The sequence below is a fragment of the Acanthochromis polyacanthus genome, chromosome 13, assembly GCF_021347895.1.
Source record: "Acanthochromis polyacanthus isolate Apoly-LR-REF ecotype Palm Island chromosome 13, KAUST_Apoly_ChrSc, whole genome shotgun sequence".
Classification (NCBI taxonomy): Eukaryota; Metazoa; Chordata; class Actinopteri; family Pomacentridae; genus Acanthochromis; species Acanthochromis polyacanthus.
Window position 1 is genome coordinate 18,157,822 of NC_067125.1, and position 25,531 is coordinate 18,183,352.

Consider the following 25,531-nt stretch of genomic DNA (forward strand, 5'->3'; position numbering starts at 1 on the left):
AAATGTAATCAGATTTTTATTGAAAGGCATTTGGATACACAACAATCGAGTCTTTGTCTGGCTTATATGTCTACTTGGAGTGTTTGTAATGCAGAGTCTCGTTACTTTTGCAGGATTTTCTGGAGAAGTATGGCTACCTCCATCAGGATCACCACGTTCACAACGCAGTGGAGGTGCAGTCAGCCATCCGGTAGGTGACAGCAGCTCTCTGGAAGCTGCTCCTCAATGATGGCGTGGAAATGAAAGTGATTTAACCGTAGAGCAACGGGGTAGGTATTTATTTTGGTGGAGCAAAGTTTGGTGGTTGTGTTCGGAGCGTTTATTAGGAGGGAGGGCGAGCTCGGTGTGGGACGAGCCTCGAGGCTGAGCTTCAGTGCGGGGCAGTAAAACACCCCCTCCCCTCTGCATGGGGAAACCTGTTGTGAACCTTCTCTGAACCATCACCAGGAATTTCAAGAGCCTCGCCCTCTGGCCCAACCACTGACTGTACTGTAGTGGACTAAAACACTTTACCTGCGCTGAGAGTCGGAAGTGAGGGTTAGAAAACTGTGGGCAAGTTATATAATGTGGCAAAAAATGTCATTAGAATTCTCTGGTGTGAGTCGATATCTGATGTAAATAAAGGCAACATGTACAGTGGGTATGGAAAGTATTCAGACCCCTTGAAATTTTTCACTCTCTGTGTCATTGCAGCCATTAGCCAAAATCAAAAAAGTTCATTTTATTTCTCATTAAGAGACCCCATCTCAGCACCCCATCTTGACAGAAAAAACAGAAATGTAGAAATTTTTGCAAATTTATTAAAAAAGAAAAAAAATCAACCAAAATCCAGCGAATTTCACTGGATTGTGGTTGATTTTTATGTGAATATTCTTAAAGAAACATTTTTAACACTTCCTTTTTTGCCACCAAAAATGTTCAAAAATTTTCCAAATATTTTCCAAAAATGTGGACATCAGAAGTTTCACTGTGAAAATATTGTTTTCAACATTTTCAAACTTTAAACCGGATCAATTTTGACCCACAGGACAACACGAGGGTTAAACTGTACCATAAATCATCCAAGCATGGCATCATGACACTGAAGTCCATTCAAGAACTCACATTATATATATCTACAACCATTTATAAACCTTCTAAATGTTGTCTTTAGTTCCCCTTGATTCACATGTTTTTGGCATGACTTCCCCTCTCTGCAGTGAGTTCCAGTGGCTGTCCCATCTCCCCGTCACTGGTCAACTGGACAGCGCCACCCTGCGACAGATGGCCGAGCCTCGCTGTGGGGTGTCAGACGAGGGCAGCCAGCAGGTCTGGGCTCAGAGAGTAAATGTCGCCTTTACAGGAAAGAGGCATCACCGCAAGAGACGCTCTGCTGGCCAAGGTATTGTGTGCACGTCATAGACGCCATGCTTATATGTGTGTTTTAAGGTCAGAACATGTGTGTTTGTGAGACTGTTTCAGTCATTGCCTTGTCTGTGGAGGTTGTGGTCCTAAAAGAGCCGACAGTTAACTGGGAGGGTCCAGCTTCATAAACCAAAGCACTAAACGGAGCCGAGGGTTGTAATTAAAGCAGGTGGGTTGTCTGATGGTGCACGCGGCAGCTTTTAACTGCAGTTACACACAAGTCTATATATCTTTCACATTATGTTTGCTGGGTGGAAACAATGCTTGTTAATGCTTCTCTCTGCATTCAGACACACAGAATACATCAAAAAGACCTGCCAGTCTGCTGGATAGTCTTTAGGTTTATGATATGATTTGACAGATGCCAGTGTGTCCCCAAACAAAATACAATATCTGCAGGTCCTTTCTCTCTCTGAGCAGTACACATTTCCTATTGGACTCTCCAATCCAGTTCCACATTTTGACCAGTTATGTCAGTTTGATTGTGTGCTTTGATTTCTCCTTTAACACGCGATGGAGGCTCTTTTTAATTGTTGCAGTTTTCTGCCATAAACCCAGAAACAAAAGCATTAACTGGAGAGATTTGCTGCATAAACTGGTGAAAGACTGCAGGATTTAAAGAGTCTAACGGTGGTTAAGAGTGCAGCTGCCAAAGTTTTTGCGGCTTCCATGGACTAAATGAGTAGAAGCTTAGAGTGCTTTACTGAAAATCTCTGAGAATTACTAAAAGCTGTAATTTTGCTCCTGATACAAACACGTGTGGGAGATACGGAGAGGGGCAAAATCACAAAACACAAAGTCACAACAGAAAGAAGCTGGAATTTTCAGTCCACATTGATGAACATGTGGCTTCCACTTCTTAATTAGTGTTTTAAATGTATTCCTGTTAGGTTACTGTCTCCTCCTGGTTTTTGTTCGTCTCCTGTTTGTTGGTTAACGGACCAACTCACCTCAAGAGACACTTCAACAGATTTTGGTGAAAATTCAGATGACAGTAAGACAACAGGACACATAAAATGTTTTGGTGTGGATCTGGATTTGCTCACACCATGCTCTGGTTTTACAGGTTGGTAAACATTCTGTTGCAGGGATAAATGTCCCATGTTTTTGTATCTTTTTTTTGTCTTGAATGAAGCAGTAGCAGCCTGGCGACATCCCCAGCAGAGCGGTGAGGTTTCCCTCCCTCTGTCTTCATGTGCCTCCAGTCTCATGGTGTGTGAATCCTCTGCATTCCTTCCTGTCACTGACAAGGTTGGCTAATGTTCAGGGAATGCAGTGGCGGCTGATGTTTGCTGCTGCCTCTTCATGTCAGTACCTGACGTGTTCTCTCTGATAAACACATCCAGAACTGACTGACTGGATTACACTGTTTGCCAAGCCGGCCAGCTATCTCAATGGCCAGATATCTTGGCCGCTGAATGAGTGGACGTCTCGCTGAGTGACTGACTGTTTGGATGGATTTCAGTCTGTTCTCATGTGAGAAAACAGCTCTGTGTCATTACAGTGATTCCAGACGTGACTCATATGACAGGCAGCAGATACTGGCAGATACTTTTACACCCTCAGGTCAAACCTCTCACTGATCTGGCTTCATATATCCACTGGTGTAGTTACACAAGGTAATAGCTTAAGTGTGAGCAGGAGCATTATACTTCTGTGCAACCACCGCCTTGAACTTAAACATTGTGTTACCTGAGCGTGTGATGAAGCAGCAGATATGTTTCTGCTTGTGGCTTGAAGAATGTGTGCTGGAAGAGGTTCATGTTTGGATGCGACGTTTGATCTGACACATTCACATTCTGGGCAAAGTGCCAGTAAAACATGCATTTAACAGGAAAACTAATTACTTAGCACTCAGCAGTGACATTCAGCGAGACGGCCTCAGTTATGTACAGTTTTGATAATTCAGTGACTCGAGGGAAGGCGGAGTTGGTCATCAGTTAGTCGACTGAAACATCTCAACATCTGCTGGAGGGATGATCAAGATATTTAGTGCAGACGTTCATGATAGGAGAGAATCAAACCCAATGATTTAGTTGATCTCCAGACCTTTCTGCTACCACAATCAACATGTCAATGTTTCCATTAATTTATTAGGATCTTATTCAGGTTGTTCTATGAGGACATTCATTGCTCCTAATTGATGTACATAATAATAACAACTCTGGTGATCCTCATCGTGAAGCTGACATTCGTGTTTGAGTGAAATGTTTTGACCGCAGTTGGATTAATTCAGTGAAATTTGTTCCAAACATTCATGTCAGCCTCAGGAAGAATTTTGTAATTTCCATCCATCTGTCAACTATACCTGCTTTATCCCGTTGAAAATCGCAGGAAGCCGGCGTCCATTGCAACTGGCATTAGGCAGGAGGCGGGTTAAATCCGGGACAGGTCGCCAGTTTGTTACCGAGCTAACACAAAGTGACCTACAGCCACGTGTGCTCACACTCTGCCAGTTTAGAATCACCAGTGAATCCATCATGCATGTCTTTGGCCTGTAGGAGGAAAACCCACAGAGTCAGAACATGCAAACTCCACTCAGAAAGACCCCAACCAACCAGCAGGCTCAAACCCTGCATCATTTTGCTATTAGTTTAAAGCATCAACCACTGTTCCACTGTGCTGCCAAAATTGTGTTTTCATGTACTACAAATTTGTTCCAGAGCCAGAATCACCAAAATCAGTACCTCTACCAATATACAATAAGCAGAGATATAAGTGCAGCATGGAAATTGTCTTTATTCTGACTTGGAGAAAAAGTAAAGAGACTAATTTCTGTTGTTCTGATTAGAAAGTGGCTAAAATTAACTAGTGGTGGACAAAAACCTTTTTGTTGTTCATCTGGTGACAAATTCTCCTGCCTTAGTCAGCTGTGGTTTTAAAGAACAATGATCAGACAGTGTGACCAACACACAGACATGGCTTTGATCAGTGACTGTAAAAGAACACTTTAGAGGCACATTTTGCAGCTTTTGCCTGTCGCCCCTCCTGGGACATAGGCCACCGACAAGGTCTCTCCAGCCGTCTCTGTCCTGGGCCAGTCTTTCCAGCTGTCCCCAGGTGTAGCCCATCTTTTTGGCATCGGCATCAAGGTCGCGTCGCCAGGTGTTTCGTGGCCTGCCTCTTTTCCTTTTCCTTGGGGGTTCCATCTGAGGGCTTGCCTTGTTGGTGGCTGGCTTCCGTAGTGTGTGGCCTATCCATCACCAACGGCGTTGTCGAATCTCTTCATCTGCAGGTTTCTGCTTTGTCCGCTGCCACAGCTCCTCCTTTCTGATGGTGTCCGGCCAGCGTATCCGGAGGATCCTTCTCAGACAGTTGTTAATAAATGTCTGGATTTTCTTGATGTTCGTCACTGTGGTCCTCCAAGTCTCCATCCCGTATAACAGTACTGACTTCACATTGGTGTTGAACAGTCTGATCTTGGTACTGATTGACAGGTCTCTGGATGCCCAGACTTTCTTCAGTTGGAGAAATGCTGCCCTGGCCTTGCCAATCCTGATCCTCACGTCGGCATCCGTCCCTCCTTGCTTGTCGACGATGCTGCCAAGGTAGGTGAAGCTCTCCACCTCTTCTAGTGCCTCGCCCACAAGCGTGATGGGGGTTGTCCTGGCAGTGTTCACCTTCAAGACCTTGCTCTTTCCCCGATGGATGTTCAGCCCCATCTGAATTCTCTGCAACGATGCTGGTCTTCTCCTGCATCTGTTGTTGGGAGTGCGAGAGGAGGGCTAGGTCATCCGCAAAGTCCAGGTCATCCAGCTGGGTCCAGAGTGACCACTAAATGCCGTTCTGCTTCTGTACTGTTGATGTTGTCATGATCCAATCAATGGCCAGCAGGAACAAGAATGTTGACAGCAAGCATCCCTGTCTCACCCCTGTCCGTACTTGGAAGGCATCGGTCAGCTGGCTTCCTTGCACCACTCTGCAGGTCAGTCCTTCGTAGGAGTTCCTGATGATGTTGGTGAGCTTTTCTGGCACTCCGAAGTGTCTCAGCAAATTCCATAAGGTCCCTTGATCAACACTGTCGAAAGCCTTCTCGTAGTCTAGGAAGCTGATGTAGAGGGACGAGTTCCATTCTAGTGACTGCTCCAGTATAATGCGCAGCGTGGCGATGTGGTCAATACATGATCGATCCTTTCGGAAGCCCGCCTGCTGATCTCGGAGTTGGGGGTCGACAGCGTCCTTCATCCTGTTGAATATGATCCTGTTGATAACTTTCCCTGGGACAGACAGAAGCGTGATCCCTCTGTAGTTAATATAGTTGCTAAGGTCTCCCTTCTTTGGCAGTTTGACCAGGTATCCCTCTTTCCACTCTGCTGGTACTTGTTCTTCTTGCCAGATTTTCTTGAAGAGAGGGTGCAGTATCTCAACCATTGTTCCAGTGTCCGCCTTCAGCGCCTCTGCCGGTATACTGTCAGGTCCAGCTGCCTTGCCTGACTTGAGTTGCTTGATGGCCTTCCAGATCTCCTCCTATGTGGGCTCGTCACAGTCTATTGGCAAGTCGGTCTCGGCTGCCTGAATGTCTGGTGGGTCCTGTGGAGCTGGTCTGTTTAAGAGCTCTTCGAAGTGCTCCCTCCACCTGTTCTTCTGTCCCTCGTCTCCCTGGATGGCCCTTCCCTGTTTGTCCTTCACAGGTCTCTCTGGCTTGGCAAACTTTCCTGAAAGCTTCTTTATGGTGTTATAGAGATCTTTCATGTTTCCATGCAGGGTTGCCTCCTCTGCTTTTGCTGCAAGTGCTTCAACAAAGTTTCTCTTGTTGGCTTTGATGCTGTTCTTAACACTTCTATTCGCTGTTGTATAAGCCTCCTGAGCATGAGCCTTCTCCACTCTTGTGCGGCTATTATTGAGTTTTGCTTTCTTCTTCTTCCTATCTGCCACCTTCTCCAGTGTCTCTGGTGATATCCACTCTTTTTGGCTGCGCTTCTTGTAGCCCAGTACTTCTTCGCATGTTGTTTTCACTGCGTTTCTCACCTCCTTCCACTGCTCATCAATGGTCTCTTCTTCCAGAAGCTCCTGGAGAACCTGGAACCTGTTGGTGAGGGCGAGCCTGTATTCTTCCAGCTTGCCTGCATCCTTCAGCAGTGTGGTGTTGAACCGCTGGCGTTGACAGGTCTCTCCAGTCCAGTTTCATTTCAGCTTCAGCTTCAAGCTGGCAGCAAGGAGGTGGTGGTCTGAAGCAACGTCAGTTCCTCTCTTAACTCTGACGTCCTGGAGTGATCTTCGGAACTTTCTTGAGATGCACACATGATCTATCTGGTTCTCAGTAATTTGGTCAGGTGATATCCAGGTCGCCTTGTGGATTCTCTTGTGGGAGAAGACTGTGCCGCTGATGACAAGGTTGCTTGTGGCGCATAGGTTTGCAAGCCTCTCTCCGTTCTCATTCATCACTCCCAGACCCTGCTGCCCCATGACCTCCTCGAATCCCCTGTTGTCGCTGCCAACCTTGGCGTTGAGGTCTCCCATGATGATGTTAAGGTCTCTTTCGGAGAGAGTCCCGATGACAGTCTGCAGTCTGTCGTAGAACTGATCTTTGATCTCGTCATTACTGTTATTGGTTGGGGCATAGCACTGTACAATGTTCATGTTAAACCTCTTCTGTTTAGTTTTGAATGAGGCTGTGATGATGCGTGGGCCCTGGGCTGCCCACCCAATGAGTGCTCTCTATGCTGACTTGGAGAGCATAAGAGCCACTCCCTCTGTATGTGGTACATCTTCTTCCTCATGTCCGGAAAATAGCAGCCTCTCTCCTGTGATTAGTCTCTTCTGTCCACTGCTTGTCCATCTTGACTTGCTAATTCCAAGGATGTCAAGGTGATATGTCCTCATTTCTGCTGCGATTTGGGCTGTTTTTCCTGCTTCATACATGGTTCTTACGTTCCATGTCCCGATGTTGATGGTTGCCCTGGTTGAAAGGATGGTAATCGGCTGAGTGGCTTCTTTTCAGCTTTCACCACCTCTCGTCATAATTCCTCCAGCTGAAGGTCCATCTTCTCCCAAGGCTGAGTTGGTTGTTAGTTTCCTTGTTGGCGTTTCTGTAGCATAAGAGTTTTTTACGGGGAGGGGCTGCTGACCCCACGCCCAATCCCCAACCTGGAGGGCCAGGGACTGTGCTTTGTCTGGCTTCTACCCTTCGACCATGCCAGCATGGTTGAACCTGCCGGGGGACCGTGGCCCCCCACCGGCGTAGCTCTAGGGGTGATCAAAGCGTGCAAGCCTCCCCACCACATCAAGGTGACAGTCCCCGGGGAGGATTTTGCAGCTTTAGTCAAGAGAAATATGAGAACCGACATTTGGAATGGCGGATGCTGCATATCGGCTGTAACCAGGCACTCTAATGTCTACAACTTCACTATTTATGGTCTAAGAAATAGTTTCATACCACATGGTATGTGATGGACGTGTCATGTCTCCAAACCCTTCACTAAGAGTGGGACAACATTCAACAAACAGCATCAACAATCTCATTAACGTTATGCATCACAGATGTGTGACTTGTTACTTACTGATTTGTGATTTCTGGCCTATGACTCACTTTCCATCTGCTCATTATCATTTACAGTATACTCCTACTTGGTTGTTTCATTACACCCTTTTTTTGGAGATGCCATGTGATGAAACAACAAATATTTATTCATTTATGTTCAAAAGAATACAAGGATAGAACTTAATGAAATAATACCTGCTGAGTTTATACTTTGCTTCTGTATATATCAGTATTAAAAGCAAGTATTGTATTATTTGAGATGCGTTCTGTCCTTTATTTAATCTCCTGTTAATGATTTGATCACATGCATGCCAGAAAACAAGGCAGTTTTATTGGCAGATATCAAGCAGCAGCGACAGGGAAGCAAAAACCCCTGAAAGTACATTCAAGAATGTGATCTAAGCAGAGAAAGGAATCAATCCTACTTGAACTAGAATCTCTACACAAAATAAGACTGGGTGTCAGTAGTATTGATATTTCAGGTGTTTGTCCACCAGCTCTTTATTTTCATTCCCTTTAATTGTCTACATTCAGCACCTGGGATCCATCCTCAGCTTCCAGTAAACCAAACACTTAACTCTGTTTGAGCTGCGTGTCCTTGACAGCTGACGCTGCTGCTAAACGAAGCCCGCGGCTGAGGAAACATGGAGATGAGTCAGTCGGGCTGCACTACTTGTTCACTCTCAGCTGTGGTGTGATGTGATTGTGTTTAGGGTGAACACCTCTGAGCTTCCTGGAAACTGAAAACAGAACTTGACTTGTGGTGGAATCAGCTCCCACTGATATTTACAGAGCTGACATTCCACCACCCTGGTTGAGATAAGTGATGTAAGTGGAATAGGTGTGTGTGTGTGTGTGTGTGTTTTTCAGAGGTGTGCACTCATGGATCTGTGCCTTGTACTGCAAACTCTTAACCACTTAGTGTCCGTAGTTGCAACATACCGTGTGCTGTATTTCACACTGTCTCAGCAGCACTGATTGGAGAATTTCATCTAATAATTGTTGTAATCAGAAACTTTTTTGAGGATCAGTCTTTGATTTTTAAGTGAAAGTTTCCCTTCCAGCATCTCCAGTATGACATTTTGTTTCTTTTCTCTTATCACTGTAACTGAACGATATTTGGGTTTAGACTCTCTGCCAGACAAAACAAGCCATATGATGTGACCTTGGGCTCTTGAAAATAATTTTTTCCCCAGCAGAACTAGCTGGCTGTGCAGTCAGAGACATCTTGCATGTGTCAAACAGCCTCCTCCTCACACCAGCAACAAACAAAATCTCTCTGCACCTCCACAAACAATAACTTAAGTTATCAGATGATCTCAGTCACTTCCTAATGCCGCTGATAAACCACCCCCCCTACACTGCTGCTATAGAGGGCATCAAGTTAATTGCTTCCATAAGGGAAGTCTTGGAATGTCTCGCGTATCGGACTTCCTGGCCTCACCGCCGTCCTCGGGGACCTCTTACTCTGCGGCGGTCTGGGACGGAGAGAAGGCGCCTGAGTCCTGCTGAGAATCCAGATCTGCACATATGTGTGGTTATGGGCCGAATACATATAGTTCATCTGGGAATGAAAATTAAGGCTGGGATGGGAAAACGTCCCACAGACTCGAGCATTCTCATAGTAAAAACCTGATGAAGAATCAAGTCATGTAAACATGTGACTTCATGTGGCTTCATGTTGGGGCTGAATCCTTAACTTTTTTGCATCTTTTTTGAATAAAATCTATGGAAGGACTGATTTGCCCCTACATTGTTATGGTTGTTCCACTTTTACTGTCATATTTCTTGCACCAAAAACACAATTAGGACCAAGTTTATCCAACACTCAAGTTGCTGCTGAAGCACAAATTCTGTTTATGTGTTTACTCACACAGAAACACACTGATGTCATTGCCAAACCCATGCCTTAATGACTCCTGATATCCAGATATTTTCCCGTCTCCAGGGTGCTGTTGAGGTCTCTCAGTGGTCCACAGTATATAGTGGATACCTCCTGCGTATCGCTCCCATCTCCTCCTCGCTGTGCGTTATTTAACCAAGTGCAAACGCCATCAAAATCATTTTAAACACAAAATCGTCTGCAGGTTTGAATTTCCAGGGCGTCCCGGCTGTATGATTGAGCTGCAGTGTGAAATGGAGGCATGTTTGCAGACCTCCCACTCACATTTGGTCCTTTTAGAAATATTTTGACAACTGTAAATGTGCTTGATTTATGTCGCCACTTCTTAGTTAAGCATCAGCTCTGAAAGTATGTTTAAACCCGTAAAGCCCTTGTCACTGGTCATCAAAAAGAGTTATTGCAGAAAAATAATTTTTGCAGGTTTAAGGTAATGATCAATTTCTCGTAGAAACTAACTGAGATTATTTCAGTGGCATTTTTAGCCCACTTTGTCTACTTTAATGGGAGTTTTGCTCACAGCCATTTCTAGGTGATGACATTCTTCATAGTAGCAAACATTTTGTCCTGCACTGTAAGTTCATGAGAGGTTTGCATAGCTGTAATGTAGAAACAGAGCAATGCATCTGTGTTTTTTAACCACATATCATTGGATAGATGAACCAGTAAATGTAGCATTTTGCAGAGATGGTTTATTTCAGGAAACTCTGTGCACCTTCTTAAAATTCTCCTCTTGTTTATAAGGTGCTCTCAGATCTGTTTCCACTGGAAAAAATGCCCCTCTCAGAAAAAGAAAACTTAACTTTTTATTTCAAAGAACTTCTACCTTGAAATATATGAAAAAAAAATCTGCCAATAGAGCAAGTGAAAAATGACTTGGTAAGATTTTTTGAAATAAGATATTAAATTTAGAATATTGAGATCTTAAAATTAGCTGGGAAAACTTATTTTAAGCTCTATTTTACCAGGATTGTCAAGCTTCGGTGTCTTAACCCTCCTGCTGTCTTCATTTACGGCACCAAAAAATATTGTTTCTTCGTCTGAAAAAAAATCCAAAAATTCAGCAAAAAAATTCCCCAAATTTATAAAAAAAAATGCAAAATCTTCAGGAATAAAATTCCTTAAAAGTTTTCCCTTAAAAGTTTTATATTAAAAAAATCCACAAATTTGGCAAGAAATAAAAATTAAAAAGCAAAAAAATCTAAAAATTGTAAATATTTTCAGAAAATGAGTAAAAATCTTCCAAAAAAAACCCTAAAAATATCTGAAGTATTTACATATAAGCTCTAATATTTTAGAGCTTATATGTAAATTTTGCTGGATTTTGGTTGATTTTTTTCCAAATGTTCTGAAAGAATTATTTTTTAAACATTTCTTTTTCCGCTGAAAAATGTTAAAAAATTTCCCAAAAAATTTTGAAAATGTGGAAGTTTTCACTGTAAAAATATATATATTTTTCCACATTTTCAAGCGTTAAAACAGGTCAATTTGACCTGCAGGACGACAGGAGGGTTAAAACAAGATAAATTCAAGGTTGTTTGACTTAACAAGATATTTAAGATGCATTGTCTTAAAACAAGTCCCTCCATCTTGCTGAAATGCCACTTGTTAAGTGAATTCATCTTAAATTAAGTGGGATGAGACATTTTGACTAAAAATAAGACAAATAGACTTGGTAGGATTTTGGGTTTTTGCAGTCTCCAGCTCTGTCTCCAGCTCTGTCCACTCTCGGAGTTAAACCGTTGTTCAGCCTCTCAAGTTGCCTCTCCCTAAAGGTTCATATTATCAAATGACTGTTTCCTGCTCAGCAGCCTCTCTGCTTGTTGTGGATGTGTTCTACATGGTCTACAGTCTGTGCCTGTTTGTTTTGTCTCCATATTGCTATATTGTGTAATTATGTGTATAAACGTGAACAGATTAGACTCTCGTAAATTAAAGAATGGCTGCATGTTGCTCCTCCTTCTCTCTGTCCCCGAAACAAATGCGAGATTCTGAAGTTTGCAGCGCATGCAATTACACCTAAGCTAAGAAACCACAGACACGTGTTGAAGTAAATTGTTTAGTCGAGCGTGTGCTCAGAGTGCTTGTTAGTTTACCCAGCTGTAAGCTGACATGGTTAACATCCTGTCATTTTGGCTCGGCCTGCTGGATTCACAGAGGTTCTACTTCAAAGCATAACTGACTGAAACTGGGGACATCAGGGATCCAAATTTATGATACAGAACACACAAAATGTAAATACATCGTTGCATCAGTAATTGATAATAATAACAGTTTGAAGAACTCCTTTCCAAATGCTATTACCCATGATATACAATTATTATTACACCATAAAACTAAAGGGACAAAGCCAGTGGAAATACGTGGCATGTATTTGAACATGAAACAGAAAGAAAACAACAAATGGGAGATTCATTTGAAATTCAGAGCCATTTTTAGGATTTGTCTGACCACAGATAATTACTTTACTGATATATTAATAATTTGAATTTCCCTCAAGATTAATAAAGTATCTATCTATCTATCTATCTATCTATCTATCTATCTATCTATCTATCTATCTAAATGAAAAAGGAAAAAAATACCCAACAGGCCTTGAAAGTGCCTAATGTTTGGCATTTTTGCCTGAAAAAGGACTATGAGTTGTCTAATCATGCATTTATTTTCTGATGTTGGATCAGTCAGCTGGTCGAAGCAGCTCTGAAACTAATTTCAGTGTCTCAGTAGAATGTGTAAATGTTTCCTTCCAACCTTACAGCAGAGCACGGATAAAGGCTTTATTTGGGGTGTTCAGTTTATCCGGTAAGTTAACGTATAGGTTTTCAAACAGAACACAAGCTTGTGTAAAATTCCTGCAGCTCTTCCATAACTCAGTAAACTAAAACAAAGCAGAGTAAACTAAAGACTAAATGCTGAAAATACTTGTGCATTGGAAGATACCCATGTTGATTTGGATTTTTCAGATTGTTAAAGCCAAGTTTGTACATAAAAAAGTGTAAACTAGAGGAGCAGCAACTCTTATAGTGTGTATATATGAGCATTGAAGTATTACTTTCAGATAAACAAGAGATCTGAACATATCTTTTGAGATGTGCACTTCATTTGAGCTCAAAATTAGTGATTGCTCCTCTAATCGGCTGAACTGAGCTGAATTGTGGAGGGAAAGTTGAACTGTTCTGCTTGAAATTCATTCTGAGTTTTCCCATGAATGTGTTTGTGCCTCTGTAGATGCATTTTCATTCTTAGCAGCAGCAATATCATCATAAATTTGTGTTTTGTTTGTTCTGTATTTTAAATTGTTTGTGTCAGTGTTGCCCCCCTATTGTAATCTGAGACGGTATACTCCGGTGTAGAAGCAGGAAATGTGGCATCTTGCTGTGAGATTGTGAGTTTTCACTGTTGTTTCTCCAACTTTTAGACTTGTTTTCATGTGGACGTCTCAGGATTTTGCTTTTCTTGTGTTGTTTAATTAACAGTTCTGCTTTTGTAGGCAATCTTGTGGCACTAAACACCTTTATGAGGGGCGGCAGCCTATGAGTTACAGCATAATATGTCCTTTAAGTGTAAATCTAGGTAATTTTTCTGTGGGATTCTGATCCAAATGAAAATAGAAGCGTGGCAGTGGTGGCTTTGCATGCCTTTCATCCTTCTGTTCATAAATGCCATTCCTACTCATCATTTTAGTTATGTCTTTGGCAAAGAAAAAAAGAGTCTCATGCCATTCAAATATGTCCTCTGGCTTACTGGAGTTCTTAAGTTTGTTTTCTTTTACTTGTATTGTTGTAGATCATCTTTACTGTAACTGATGAATGGCTGAAAGTATCCTCTTTATGCTCTCAAGAATATTTCCATCTTCTTCTTGTGGTTATCTTGTGATTTGAGCTTATCTCCAGTTCCTGATAAGACTGTAAGTTGGTGAAGAACCAGACTGTGAGCTTCGTACCTGCGTGCCTCATATCTCTGTTTGTGTCTCTGTGGTTGTTCTCCAGCTGAGAAGTGGTACAAGCATCATCTGACCTACCAGATCGTGAACTGGCCTCACCACCTGTCTCTGAGCTCCGTGCGGCTGGCGGTGCGTGCCGCCTTCCAGCTGTGGAGCAACGTGTCGGGTTTGGTGTTCCAGGAGGCTCCTGAAGGCCCCGCAGACATCCGGCTGGCCTTTTACGAGGGAGATCACAACGACGGGGCCAGCAACGCTTTTGACGGGCCAGGTCAGAGTCACATATTTAGTCAAATTAACATTGACCTCTCTACCTGTGTTTTCATTTGTTTCATTCTGGGAATTTTATGAGAATTTTTATCACAATTTGGGCAATTTTCCAGGAATTTTTCAAAAAATGATCAAATATTCCAGGAATTTGATGAGAATTGTCCCAGAATTTAATGGAAATCTTTCTGAAATGGTGTAGGAATTTTATGGAATTTTATGGGAATTTAACACCAATTCTTCAGGAATTATATGGAAATGTTGTGTCAATTTTTGGGGGAATTTTCTGGGAACTTTGGGGGAATTTTCTGGCATTTTTTTTGCAATTTCCTGGGAAGTTATTGGCAATTTTTCAGGACTTTTGTGGCAATTTTCTGGAAATTTTATGACAATTTTACAGGAATTCTACAGGAATTTCCCCAAACTTTTTCCAGAAATTTGTGAAAATTTTATGGGAATTTTCCAGGTATTTTTTTTTACAGTAACACATTAATTCAAATTGCCACTGATCTCTCTCCCTGTGGTTTCATTTGTAAGGCCTTCATTTACAGGTTCTGCCAATAATCCAACACCTGATCACAGATTAGTTTCCCAAGTAGTTCCTCCTACAAACACTGAACAAGAATAGTTTGTTGTAGTTTTAGTTAATGTGTTTGCGCTGATTGTTCTGGGATGTTCTGATCTTGTGTATATAATTTGTTCTCTGGTCTCTCTTACAAAATCTTTCCTGATCCCAAATTCCTGAGCGATAAACGAACCGTTTCTGGTGTTTGTGTGTACACACTAACCTGATTACTATAAACAATCACATTAATGTAACTTTTTAATTACACACTAATCTGAATCCCACAATTACACAATTTTACATTTAATACAAACATGTAAACTGATCAAGTTAATGTCTTGTGGGACGTATGGAAACATCCCTTTAACCCAGAGATGTTTTTCCAAATTATTCCACACTGATGAATTTATGGAGCCCTTTAATGCATTTCTTTAACTCTTACACCATGAAAGCTTCCTCTGTTGCTGTGACTATATAACACAATTTCAAATTAGATAGGGAAGCACAAGGATAGCGTGTAAGTATGTGGTGGCAAAGTCAAGAATTTGTCCTTCTGTAAGTTAAATTCAGCATCTTCAGATGAACTCACAGTCAAGTGAATGAGCTGAGTGGCGCCAGACAAACGTCAAACAGTCTTTTATACAGCAGACAGACTGAAGGTGAGTCGGACGTCCTCGGCTGGTCTGCAGGACAGTTTGTTCGGAGACGCCACACAGACTCTCTGTCTCCCTCTTAACCTTGCAAATTAATTCAGAGGTGAAACAATTCATCTCTGCTGCATGAAGCAGTGACAGGGCACTTGGAAAATATTGTACATGACGATTCCAGATTTTAGACATTTTCATTAAGTAAATAATAAAAGAAATTATACACACGTGGACAAAATTGTTGGTACCCCTCAGTTAAAGAAGGAAAGACCCACAATTCTCACTGAAATCACTTGAAACTCACAAAAGTAACAATAAATAAAAATTTATTGAAAATTAAATAATCAAAATCAGCCATCACTTTTGAATTGTTGATTAACATAATTATTTAAAAAAACAAACTAATGAAATAGGGCTGGACAAAAATGATGGTACCCATAACTTAATATTTTGTTGCACAACCTTTTGAGGCAATCACTGCAATTATAAACAATTTCTGTATTTGTCAATGAGCGTTCTGCAGCTGTCAACAGGTATTTTGGCCCACTCCTCATGAGCAAACAGCTCCAGTTGTCTCAGGTTTGATGGGTGTCTTCTCCAAATGGCATGTTTCAGCTCCTTCCACATATGTTCAATGGGATTCAGATCTGGGCTCATAGAAGGCCACTTTAGAATAGTCCAACGCTTTTCTCTCAGCCATTCTTGGGTGTTTTTGGCTGTGTGTTTTGGATGGTTGTCCTGTTGGAAGACCCATGACCTGCGACTGAGACCAAGCTTTCTGACACTAGGCAGCACATTTCTCTCCAGAATGCCTTGATAGTCTTCAGATTTCATCGTACCTTGCACACTTTCAAGACACCCTGTGCCAGATGCAGCAAAGCAGCCCCAAAACATTACTGAGCCTCCTCCATGTTTCACCGTAGGGACAGTGTTCTTTTCTTCGTATGCTTGGTTTTTGAGTCTATGAACATAGAGTTGATGTGCCTTACCAAAAAGCTCCAGTTTGGTCTCATCTGTCCAAAGGACATTCTCCCAGAAGCTTTGTGGCTTGTCAACATGCATTTTTGCAAATTCCAGTCTGGCTTTTTTATGAGTTTTTTTCAGCAGTGGTGTCCTCCTTGGTCGTCTCCCATGAAGTCCACTTTGGCTCAAACAACGACGAATGGTGCGATCTGACACTGATGTACCTTGGCCTTGGAGTTCACCTTTAATTTCTTTGGAGGTTGCTCTGGGCTCTTTGGATACAATTCCAACGATCCGTCTCTTCAATTTGTCATCAATTTTCCTCTTGCGGCCACGTCCAGGGAGGTTGGCTACTGTCCCGTGGGTCTTGAACTTCTGAATAATATGAGCCACTGTTGTCACAGGAACTTCAAGCTGTTTAGAGATGCTCTTATAGCCTTTACCTTTAAGATGTTTGTCTATAATTTTTTTCGGATGTCCTGGGACAATCCTCTCCTTCGCTTTCTGTTGTCCATGTTCAGTGTGGTACACACCTTTTCACCAAACAGCAGGGTGACTACTTGTCTCCCTTTAAATAGGCAGACTGACTGATTATGAGTTTGGAAACACCTGTGATGCCAATTAAATGACACACCTGAGTTAATCATGTCACTCTGGTCAAATAGTTTTCAATCTTTTATAGAGGTACCATCATTTTTGTCCAGGCCTGTTTCATTAGTTTGTTTTTTTAAATAATTATGTTAATCAACAATTCAAAAGTAATGGCTGTTTTTGATTATTTAATTTTCAATAATTTTTAATTTATTGTTACTTTTGTGAGTTTCAAGTGATTTCAGTGAGAATTGTGGGTTTTTCCTTCTTTAACTGAAGGGTACCAACAATTTTGTCCACGTGTGTAGTTCTGGGAATTTTCTAACACCTTTTCAGGAATTTCCCTGGATTTTTCATGGAATTTTCCTAGAACTTTGTCTGAATGTTCTGGGAATTTAATTAGAATTTTTGAGGAATTTGGGAAAAATTTTCTGTTTTTTTTTTTTTTGGCAATTTTCCAGGAATTTTATGACATATTTTTGAGAATTTTAGCGCAGATTTTGGGAAAATTTCCTGGAATTTTATGGGAATTTTTTAAAAAAACCTGGGAACCTTTGGGTAATTTATAGCAATTTTATGGAAATTTATTGGCAATTTTCAGGAGTTTTATGGCAATTTTCCATGAATTTTATGAGATTATTTCAGGAATTTCCCCCAAAATTTTCCAGAATTTTGTGGAAATTTTATGGAAATTTTGAGGAATCATATGAGAATGTTCCATGAATTTTTCCAAGAATTTTCCATGAAAGTTTCAAGGAAAAATGGAACATTTCCAGGAAGGTGTCCATGAAAAAGAGAAATGTTTTCAGGAAAGTTTTTTTCTGTTTTGGTGAATAAAATAAAATGTGTGACTTAGATTGATTGTAAAGAATCCCAGAGTTTTGTTTGTTTAAATATGACTACATTTTTGTAATAAGATGCTGCATTTAGGCAATTACTGACATGTTTACACTTGCATAAATAATAATGTACAAAAACAATCCATCAGGTCCCACAAAGAGACACAACATCTGAGCTTAGAATGACGTGTAAAGTAGATTGGTTTTTACCTGACAAGTCGACACATTTCTCTGAGTTATCTCGTGAGGAGGGTTTTTTCTTGCCAATGTTCATGAGGTTGCTGAACTTCAAACCTGCTTCGTATTTGAAGAAGAGAAAGAGAACAAAAACCTCACTAGTTTAAATAGTTACTAAACATAACTGTTTCTAAAACCACAAATTGCCGCTTTAGATTAAATCCAGACCACTGTATGAGTTGCCCAATATCGTGGATCCCTGTCATGGATGCATCAGTATGGATGTATATGTTTTCCAATCTATGATGGTTTGAACACTTTCTTTTACAGAACATAATACAGAAAAAGATGTGTGTTATAGACCCCATAGTTTGTCCCACAGAACGGGTCAGACTCTATTATTTACAACAATGTTGCTCAACAATTAATGCGAGGAAGGTTATCATGATATGTACGCACAGGCCTGCACAGATACATGAACATTTTTTATCATAAATCTCTACTACAGGTGTGAGCAGTTACAGGCTTTAAAATGAAATATCAGTATCAGCCTAAATGAGCACCGATAGATAGATAACAGAGAGAGTTCACAGTTCTGTTGGAAAATGTTGCATAAAAAATCGTATGACATGTTTTACTTGTAAGTTGAAGTAATTTTCTTATTTTGCACCCTTGATCTGAACATTTGGAAAGCCTTGAATTTAATGTCTGCACCTGTTAGTTCACCATTGTGCTAAAAAATAATAATTTGTTAATTCCACTACAAAAGACACCTGATGTTCTCTACAGTTATGTGGAAAAATATGTGCACATGTTGAGAATTGCCCAAAATGAGTTGGAAATATCAGCGTATAGGATATTGGTCAAAATCCAGCATTGTGCATCCTGAAAACATGACTTTCTATAAAATAAGAAACTAGCAATTATAATACTCAGGTATATAATCAGTTAACATCCACTATTCCTTTTTTTGTTTTTCCTAAATAATTTTAAGTTTGTTGAAAGCATCATTTTTGAACACGTGACAGATGGTTAGAGTCTCCTCTGAATCTACATGTTGATTACAGTGACAGAAATTCATCAAGGTTTGGAAGCACAGCAGAAATAACCGACCCACTGTGAGGATGCTGTTTGTCACGATGGTAAATCAGCCAATAAATAGTAAAACTGCTTAGATTTAACGAGAATTTATATGCAAACTATCATATACAGTGACTAATTGTGTCTCCGCTTTGCTGTTCAGGGGGAACTCTGGCTCACGCCTTCCTGCCTCGCCGAGGTGAAGCCCACTTCGACATGGCAGAGAGGTGGACGCTGAACGGACACAAGGGACACAACCTGTTCATGGTTACCGCCCACGAGATCGGACACACTCTGGGACTGGAACACTCCCCCGTTCGCCACGCTTTAATGTCACCATACTACAGGAAACTGGGCCGCAGCCTGGTTCTGAGCTGGGACGACATCATTGCAGTGCAGCAGCTGTACGGTGAGAAGGGTCAGGATCTGGTTTGTGGTGACGTCTTTCACCTCACAGACGATGTTTGTGGGTTTCTAATCACAAACTGATATCATCTGGATGTGTTTTGTCTTTCAGTTCTCCTCCAGATGTAAACATTTCCATGACAAACCTTCGCAGCGCCTCAGAGGAAATGCTGTCTATGTTAAATGCATCTTGTCTGGCTCCAAACAGAGCAGAGGTGTTAAACATAGCACCTTTCACTGGACACACAGAGACAGTTTTACCACTTTTCCTGAGGCTGAAAGTCTGAAGGGCTGCAAAAAAGCAATTTAGTGGACAGATGACAAATGTCTCAGTGTCTGACCTCAGGAAGACTTAAAGATGGTGAGATAAGGTTGCAGTTGACAGTCAGTTGTTATTAAACCAACTGAATGGATTGTTGTGTTGTTATGAAACCAGACTGTCTTTGAGGAAACACAGATGCAAAGATATTTTTGCTCTGTTGCCCATTAGTTTGGAAGTCATGGCTCTGAGCTGTGAAAAAGATTGAAGGCCACCAGCTGCAAGTAAAGAGTGAGAATGAGTTGAACAACAAAGCCTTTCAAAGTCTCCAAAGTTCATTAAAACCTGTGTTTGGGCAACAGTTTTTAAAATGGGAGTCTGATTAGATCCAGAAAGCTGCCATCAGCAACACATTCAGAGCTTGTGTGTGTTAAAGCTCACAGCTATGAATGTGATTAAAATCCACAAAAGCATTATTTGTACAAGAGATTATTGAAATTTTAGTTTTGTAGAACAGAAAGAGGGACAATAGAACACTTTCTGCTGCCATGAAAACATCTAATCTTGATCAGAAAGAGTCTAAACAGCATCATTTCTTTGTTGGGTTTATCTTTGAGCAGTCTGTTCTGTCGGTTTCAGCGCTGTGGCCTCTTAGCTGCTGGGTTTACTAGACTGAGGGCAGCAGAGGTGGTGCGTGCGTCCAAATAACACACTGTTTGTATATTATTATTATTATTATCCAGCGTCTCACAGTGTTTACCTGTGAGTTTTTGTCAGCTCTGTTGTGATAGATTACTGGTGTGCTTGCAGAATGTGGAGCATTACGTAGGCCTTATGACGACTATAATAGTTTCTGTTTACTGTGAGCGTGTTGTCCCTCCTGGCATGCGTGAGGCAGGTTTCCACATGTGTCTCTCTGCATGCCAGGAGGGACAACACGCTCACAGTAAACAGAAACTATTATAGTCGTCACGTTTCCACATGTGTCTCTCTGCATCGTTCACCTATTGCTTGTGTTTTTTTCCTGCTGCTTAGAAACTGATACTGTAACATTTGTATAGCAACTATTTTTGCACCAAAAGCAGCTGTCTGCTATGATTGTAATTTGTGATTTTAAACAAATCTGCAAGATGCTTGAAGCACTTTCTCTGCTGTGACCCAGAGCATCAGGTCTGCGGCAGCTGCACAGGGCCAGTGAAAACACAACACTCTGCAGGAATGTTTTCATGGCTGCAGGACAGTCACACAATCATTTGGATAATTCCGCTCTGAAGTTGAGATTCGGCTCGCAGGCGGCCAGATGCCACCCTCTCTGCTAAATGTCTGCCCATCGGCGCCGTCACTGGAAATATTCCGCCTTCCGAAAAATGCATTTGCTCAGTTCCACTCAACACCTGCAGCGCTTTACGCCACTTTGACTCATAACTGGACCATATTTTGAATTAACTTCCACTAATGAGCAGCTTTTAGAGCAGATAGTTAGTGTTGAGTTGGTCACTGAGCTGTATGTGTTTTTTGCTTTTACATTGAAAGCCGCTCCACTTATCGGCCTTTATAGAAAGAATCCAAAACAGATCTCTGATAGCTTTTTATTTTTTATTGCTTCACAAAAAGTTGCCCAGGATTCTTTAGCAGGTCCTCAGATTGCTTTTCTCCTGTACACTTATCAACTTGATTTCTACCCCGTGGCAGTAATATCTGCACAATGCAGCTGCTCCCACGTAAATGTCAGCAACTCCAGAGACGGACACGGACAAGAACAGCAACTGACAGGATTGCTGGCGCTGCGAAAATACTGCATCTGCTTAAAGATAAAAAGCTCCAGGCAGAGGGTGTGTGAGCCATTCCTGGTATTGGCATTGGGATTTGAAAGGAAGCAGATTGAATATGTCAGTTTCTCCAGAGCTGCTCTGATTGCTCATTGGAATACAGTGTATGTACAGAGTGCATATTATGGTGGAGGAATCATGCAGATCCTTTGGAAGTGACTGTACCACAATGTGAAAGTGGTTTACAAGTAAAAGTACTGCATTTAGTTCAACCTTTATAAGTGTTACTAATAAATCTTTGTCTTAGTAAAGTTGAGTCTAACTATAGATGCCACATATGGTGACATTTATGTATAAAATCATGCAAAATGAAAGTCAGTACCTTAAAGATACCTTGACAGTTTGTGAGCCGTTTAGAATTCTACATATTTCTACATAAATATGACCTAAAATACATCAGATTTTTATAAAAGTCTTGAAAGTAGATAAGCAGAGCCTGGTTCAACATATGAGACCAAAACATTTTGCTTGTCATTTTTTAATTTGAGGATCTAATATAACAAAAGGATCTAATACAACATATCTATGACTAACAAAACTACAGAAACCTCTAGGATTAACAGTTAATTTGAAGGCAAAATTTAAGTCCAGTGTTTTAGGTCACATTTATTCAGAAGTACAGACAATACTAAAACATTCTGAAACCTTCAAGCACAAGTTTCACCCTTTGACGCATAACATGGGTAAAAAGTGACCCAAATCCGATGGAAAATGTGTAACTCCTGACCCATGCTGTGCATCAAAGGGTTAAATCCTCCTAGCACATCTAGTAGCACATCTGGACAAAATGTTGAAGTACTTTACTGGGTGTTTCTATTTTACAGTTTGCTGTACTTTTACTATAATATTATTCAGAGGAAAAAAATATTCTATAGCTGTAGTCACATTATAGATTCAGTTTTTTTTTGCAAAATTTGAGATAATCTGAGAAAATATCTATTTAAAGGTTAACCTAACTTGATCAGCTGAAACATTTCAGTGCAGCTCACAAGTTAAGATCGATTTGAAACCAATAAACAAAAACAGCAACTTACTGCAGATTGGTTGATGTTTCCACGTACCAAGAGAAAGTCTTGGTGTCGTCTGTGAAGTCTGTCGTGAGGTCAACAATCACAGATGCAGAGAGAGTCTTCTTCCTGAAAGGGGTGTGGACAGATGGGGTTCAGCTGGATTTACAGTTGTAGACACTAAAACACTCCATTTAAAACAAGACTAAAACCAGAACTTATACAGTGATTGTGAAATGAATCATCTTTGCAGTATTCTGAGATTAAACATTGAGAGATGCATTCTGGGAACATGTGACATTTTCATTATTTTGCTGAGAAGGGGTAAAATATGGGACCTTAACTACATGAAGTTAACTGTTGAAAACAGGGTCTCAACTTTAAAGTTAAAGGACCCTCCTCCACTGTTGCACACTGCGGAGCATAAAAACAACGTTTAGTGTTTGAGTGAAGTCAGATATCTAACTGTTATCTTGCAGCCCTGCCTCCTTCCTCACACTGAATCCATGTGCTTTTCTCTGTTGTGTGTTTATCTAGTTTTCCTGCAGTCTTCCTCCTTTTCTTGGGTGTCCTGATTTTATCCACCGCCAATACAAATGTTTGTTCAGCTACTAGCAAACAAAATGGCTGTAATCATGTCTGAAGCACTATCATTTACTCTTCAGTGTGTCGCTTCCTTTTGTTCTTTATTCTGTTCATCCCATGTGCCAGAAGTACACACTATGAGGCTGTGCAAGACAAACACTAAAATGAGGTTCTAGTTTTAGTGTATAAAATTAAAAATTAGTTCAGGGCTCTAGCATTTGCTTTATCTAAAGTCAGTTGTTTATTTCCTGTGCAGTAAATGTCATCCATCAGTATACATCAACCCAGCCACATCCTGCAAAGGACAATTTAAATGACAACATTTTCTCCACTGTTTGTCTTTCCACTTGTTCCCATAATGTCTAATTTTGAAATTGCTTCTGGCCTGCATGAGATGTTAGACTGGTCAGTACCCCACTGTTTATCCTCAGAGCTTTATTTGGTCTCTGTGGGAAATTTAAGCACAGCAGCCCACTCAAAGTGATTTTATAGGAAGTGGACTCATCTATCATGGCCTTGTCTGATGCGCTCTACTTCATTGTTTTGTTTCTTTCTTTTTGCCTCCAGGTAAACCTTTAGGTGATCGTCCTGTGAGGTTGCCAGGTCAGGTTCTGGACGCTGTGCTGCAGGAGTGGGAGTTCACAGAGCTTCAGAGCAGACATGAGGCACCAGGACAGCCGCTCTACTGCCAGGGCGTCTTTGATGCCATCACTATGGGTGAGGTCCAAATGAAACATATCCACTAAAGATCACTCAGACAAATCTGTCATGGCTGTGGTTATCACTGTGGCCTCAGGAAAACTGAAGAACAATGCTAAATCCTGCAAAAACAGCAGATACTCCTGTTACCATATTTATGTATTTAACTGCAGGACAAAGCCAGTATTAGATACCTGTTATGAAATAAAGTGTGAAAGAAAGCACAAGTTTTATCTGTTTCAGCTGCTACCATCAGGGAGAAAGTTCAGATCCATCCAAGCAAGAACTTCCAGAATGGCCAACAGCTTCTTTCCACAATACATAAGACTCTTCAGTAACAGCATCCCACCCCACCACGCCACCACAAGACATGCAAACTTGATCACTGACCGATCATGCATACATTGTGATCTGTAAAAAGTATTTATTGTTGTTTTTAGCATTTTAGATTTCTGTTTTTCTTTGCTTCTGAGTACTTATTTTCATTCATTTTATTTATGAAAGCCTATTTATTTATTTATTCTATTACAGCTTATTTATTGTGGTGCTGGAAATGCTGTGCTTCTCTTAGTTTTTAGAACAATGACAGTAAAGAACCTTTGAACTTTGAGGCTATGACAACTCTACACTGATGAAGATGATGCAGTTTAAAGCTCAGTAACCAACCTTCCCATGTTAAGAATGAACTTTTAAGCTTGGTACCATTGTATTTAGGGATGTTTTTCAGTAAGTTTAGGAATTAAGAGGGACCAATCAGTGTACATTGTATAGGTAGTTTCTAACTATTGGATGTTTTATTATGTATCTTCTGTTATAATGAGGTACATGGGACTTACTAAGCAACAATCTGGCATTTGCTCATTAAACTTTCCCACCCTCTATGTTATTCACTCGCTTGTTTCTGCAAAACACAATCAGACTTTTGAAATATAGTAATAATGAGTGATCTCCTTTGTAATCATGTTGAAGTGGCACTGGGGCCTCTTTAGATGCACAGCAGTAGAAAACTTTCTGTTCCATCTCAGAAATAGCAAACACAAATATAAAATGTTTCCACGTTTCTGTCTGTGAAAACAAGTTTAGTGCTACAAAGAAGAGACTGTTCCACTACTGTTCTCTTAAAGACACAAAGATGTATTAGTACAAAATGTACACATAGCATCGTGTGCTGTAATCTAAACAGCTTTTCCTTCTGTGTTTGTGTCCAGACCAGAATGAGACAGTGCTGGTGTTTCGGGGCAGTGTGTACTGGACAGTGTCAGCTGAAGGCAGTGTGAGCGGTCCGCTGCCTCTCCGTCAGCGATGGTCTGACCTTCCTCCTGCCATCGAGGCTGCTGCCTTCTCCCCGCTGGACTCCAAGTGGTATTTTTTCAAAGGTACCGCTCCACCGAGCCCGTTAATGGGACTCTCACTTCCTTTTAAAGACATTCCCTAAGCTATTGGTGAACTTCACATATCGGTTAAAACCCCAAAATAGGTTCTCCTGTGCCTTTTTACAGAGGAAGGCTATTTAAAGGCCACACTGCACGGAAGCCTCAGCTGTACTTTTTAATTAGCCTCACTTTTGTGCTGAAGGCTGGTACACTGAAGCTTCAGCCAAATTTGCAGCTAAAGGGCCAAAAATCATGCAGTTTGACTAAGATTCTCTTATCTGCTGAATGCAAAGCAGTTTTATGTAAAGTACAGATGCTGGAAGGCGTTACACTCCATAAATCATCATTAGTAGAAGGCTGCATTTCTTCAAGACACTAAACCTTCTTAAAAACATTTATTCGTAGAGTCTCACTGGTTTCTGCCAATGGTAAGTTTTTAAAATTAGTTTGAAAGGACTAAAGCTTATTCCATTTTTATATTTTGATAGAAAATCTCTTCATCTCTTAAAGGTTTGTGATC

General features: G+C 41.0%; 1 protein-coding gene across 1 annotated transcript in view; it reads left to right on the plus strand.

Annotated features, from left to right (window-relative positions):
- mmp28 (matrix metallopeptidase 28) overlaps nt 1–25,531 on the plus strand; it is a 29,110-nt gene that overhangs the window by 2,563 nt on the left and 1,016 nt on the right. Inside the window, 6 exon segments of the mRNA XM_022207643.2 lie at nt 114–190; nt 1,200–1,381; nt 13,775–13,996; nt 19,018–19,263; nt 23,507–23,656; nt 24,847–25,014. Coding sequence (XP_022063335.1) covers nt 114–190; nt 1,200–1,381; nt 13,775–13,996; nt 19,018–19,263; nt 23,507–23,656; nt 24,847–25,014 — 1,045 coding nt within the window.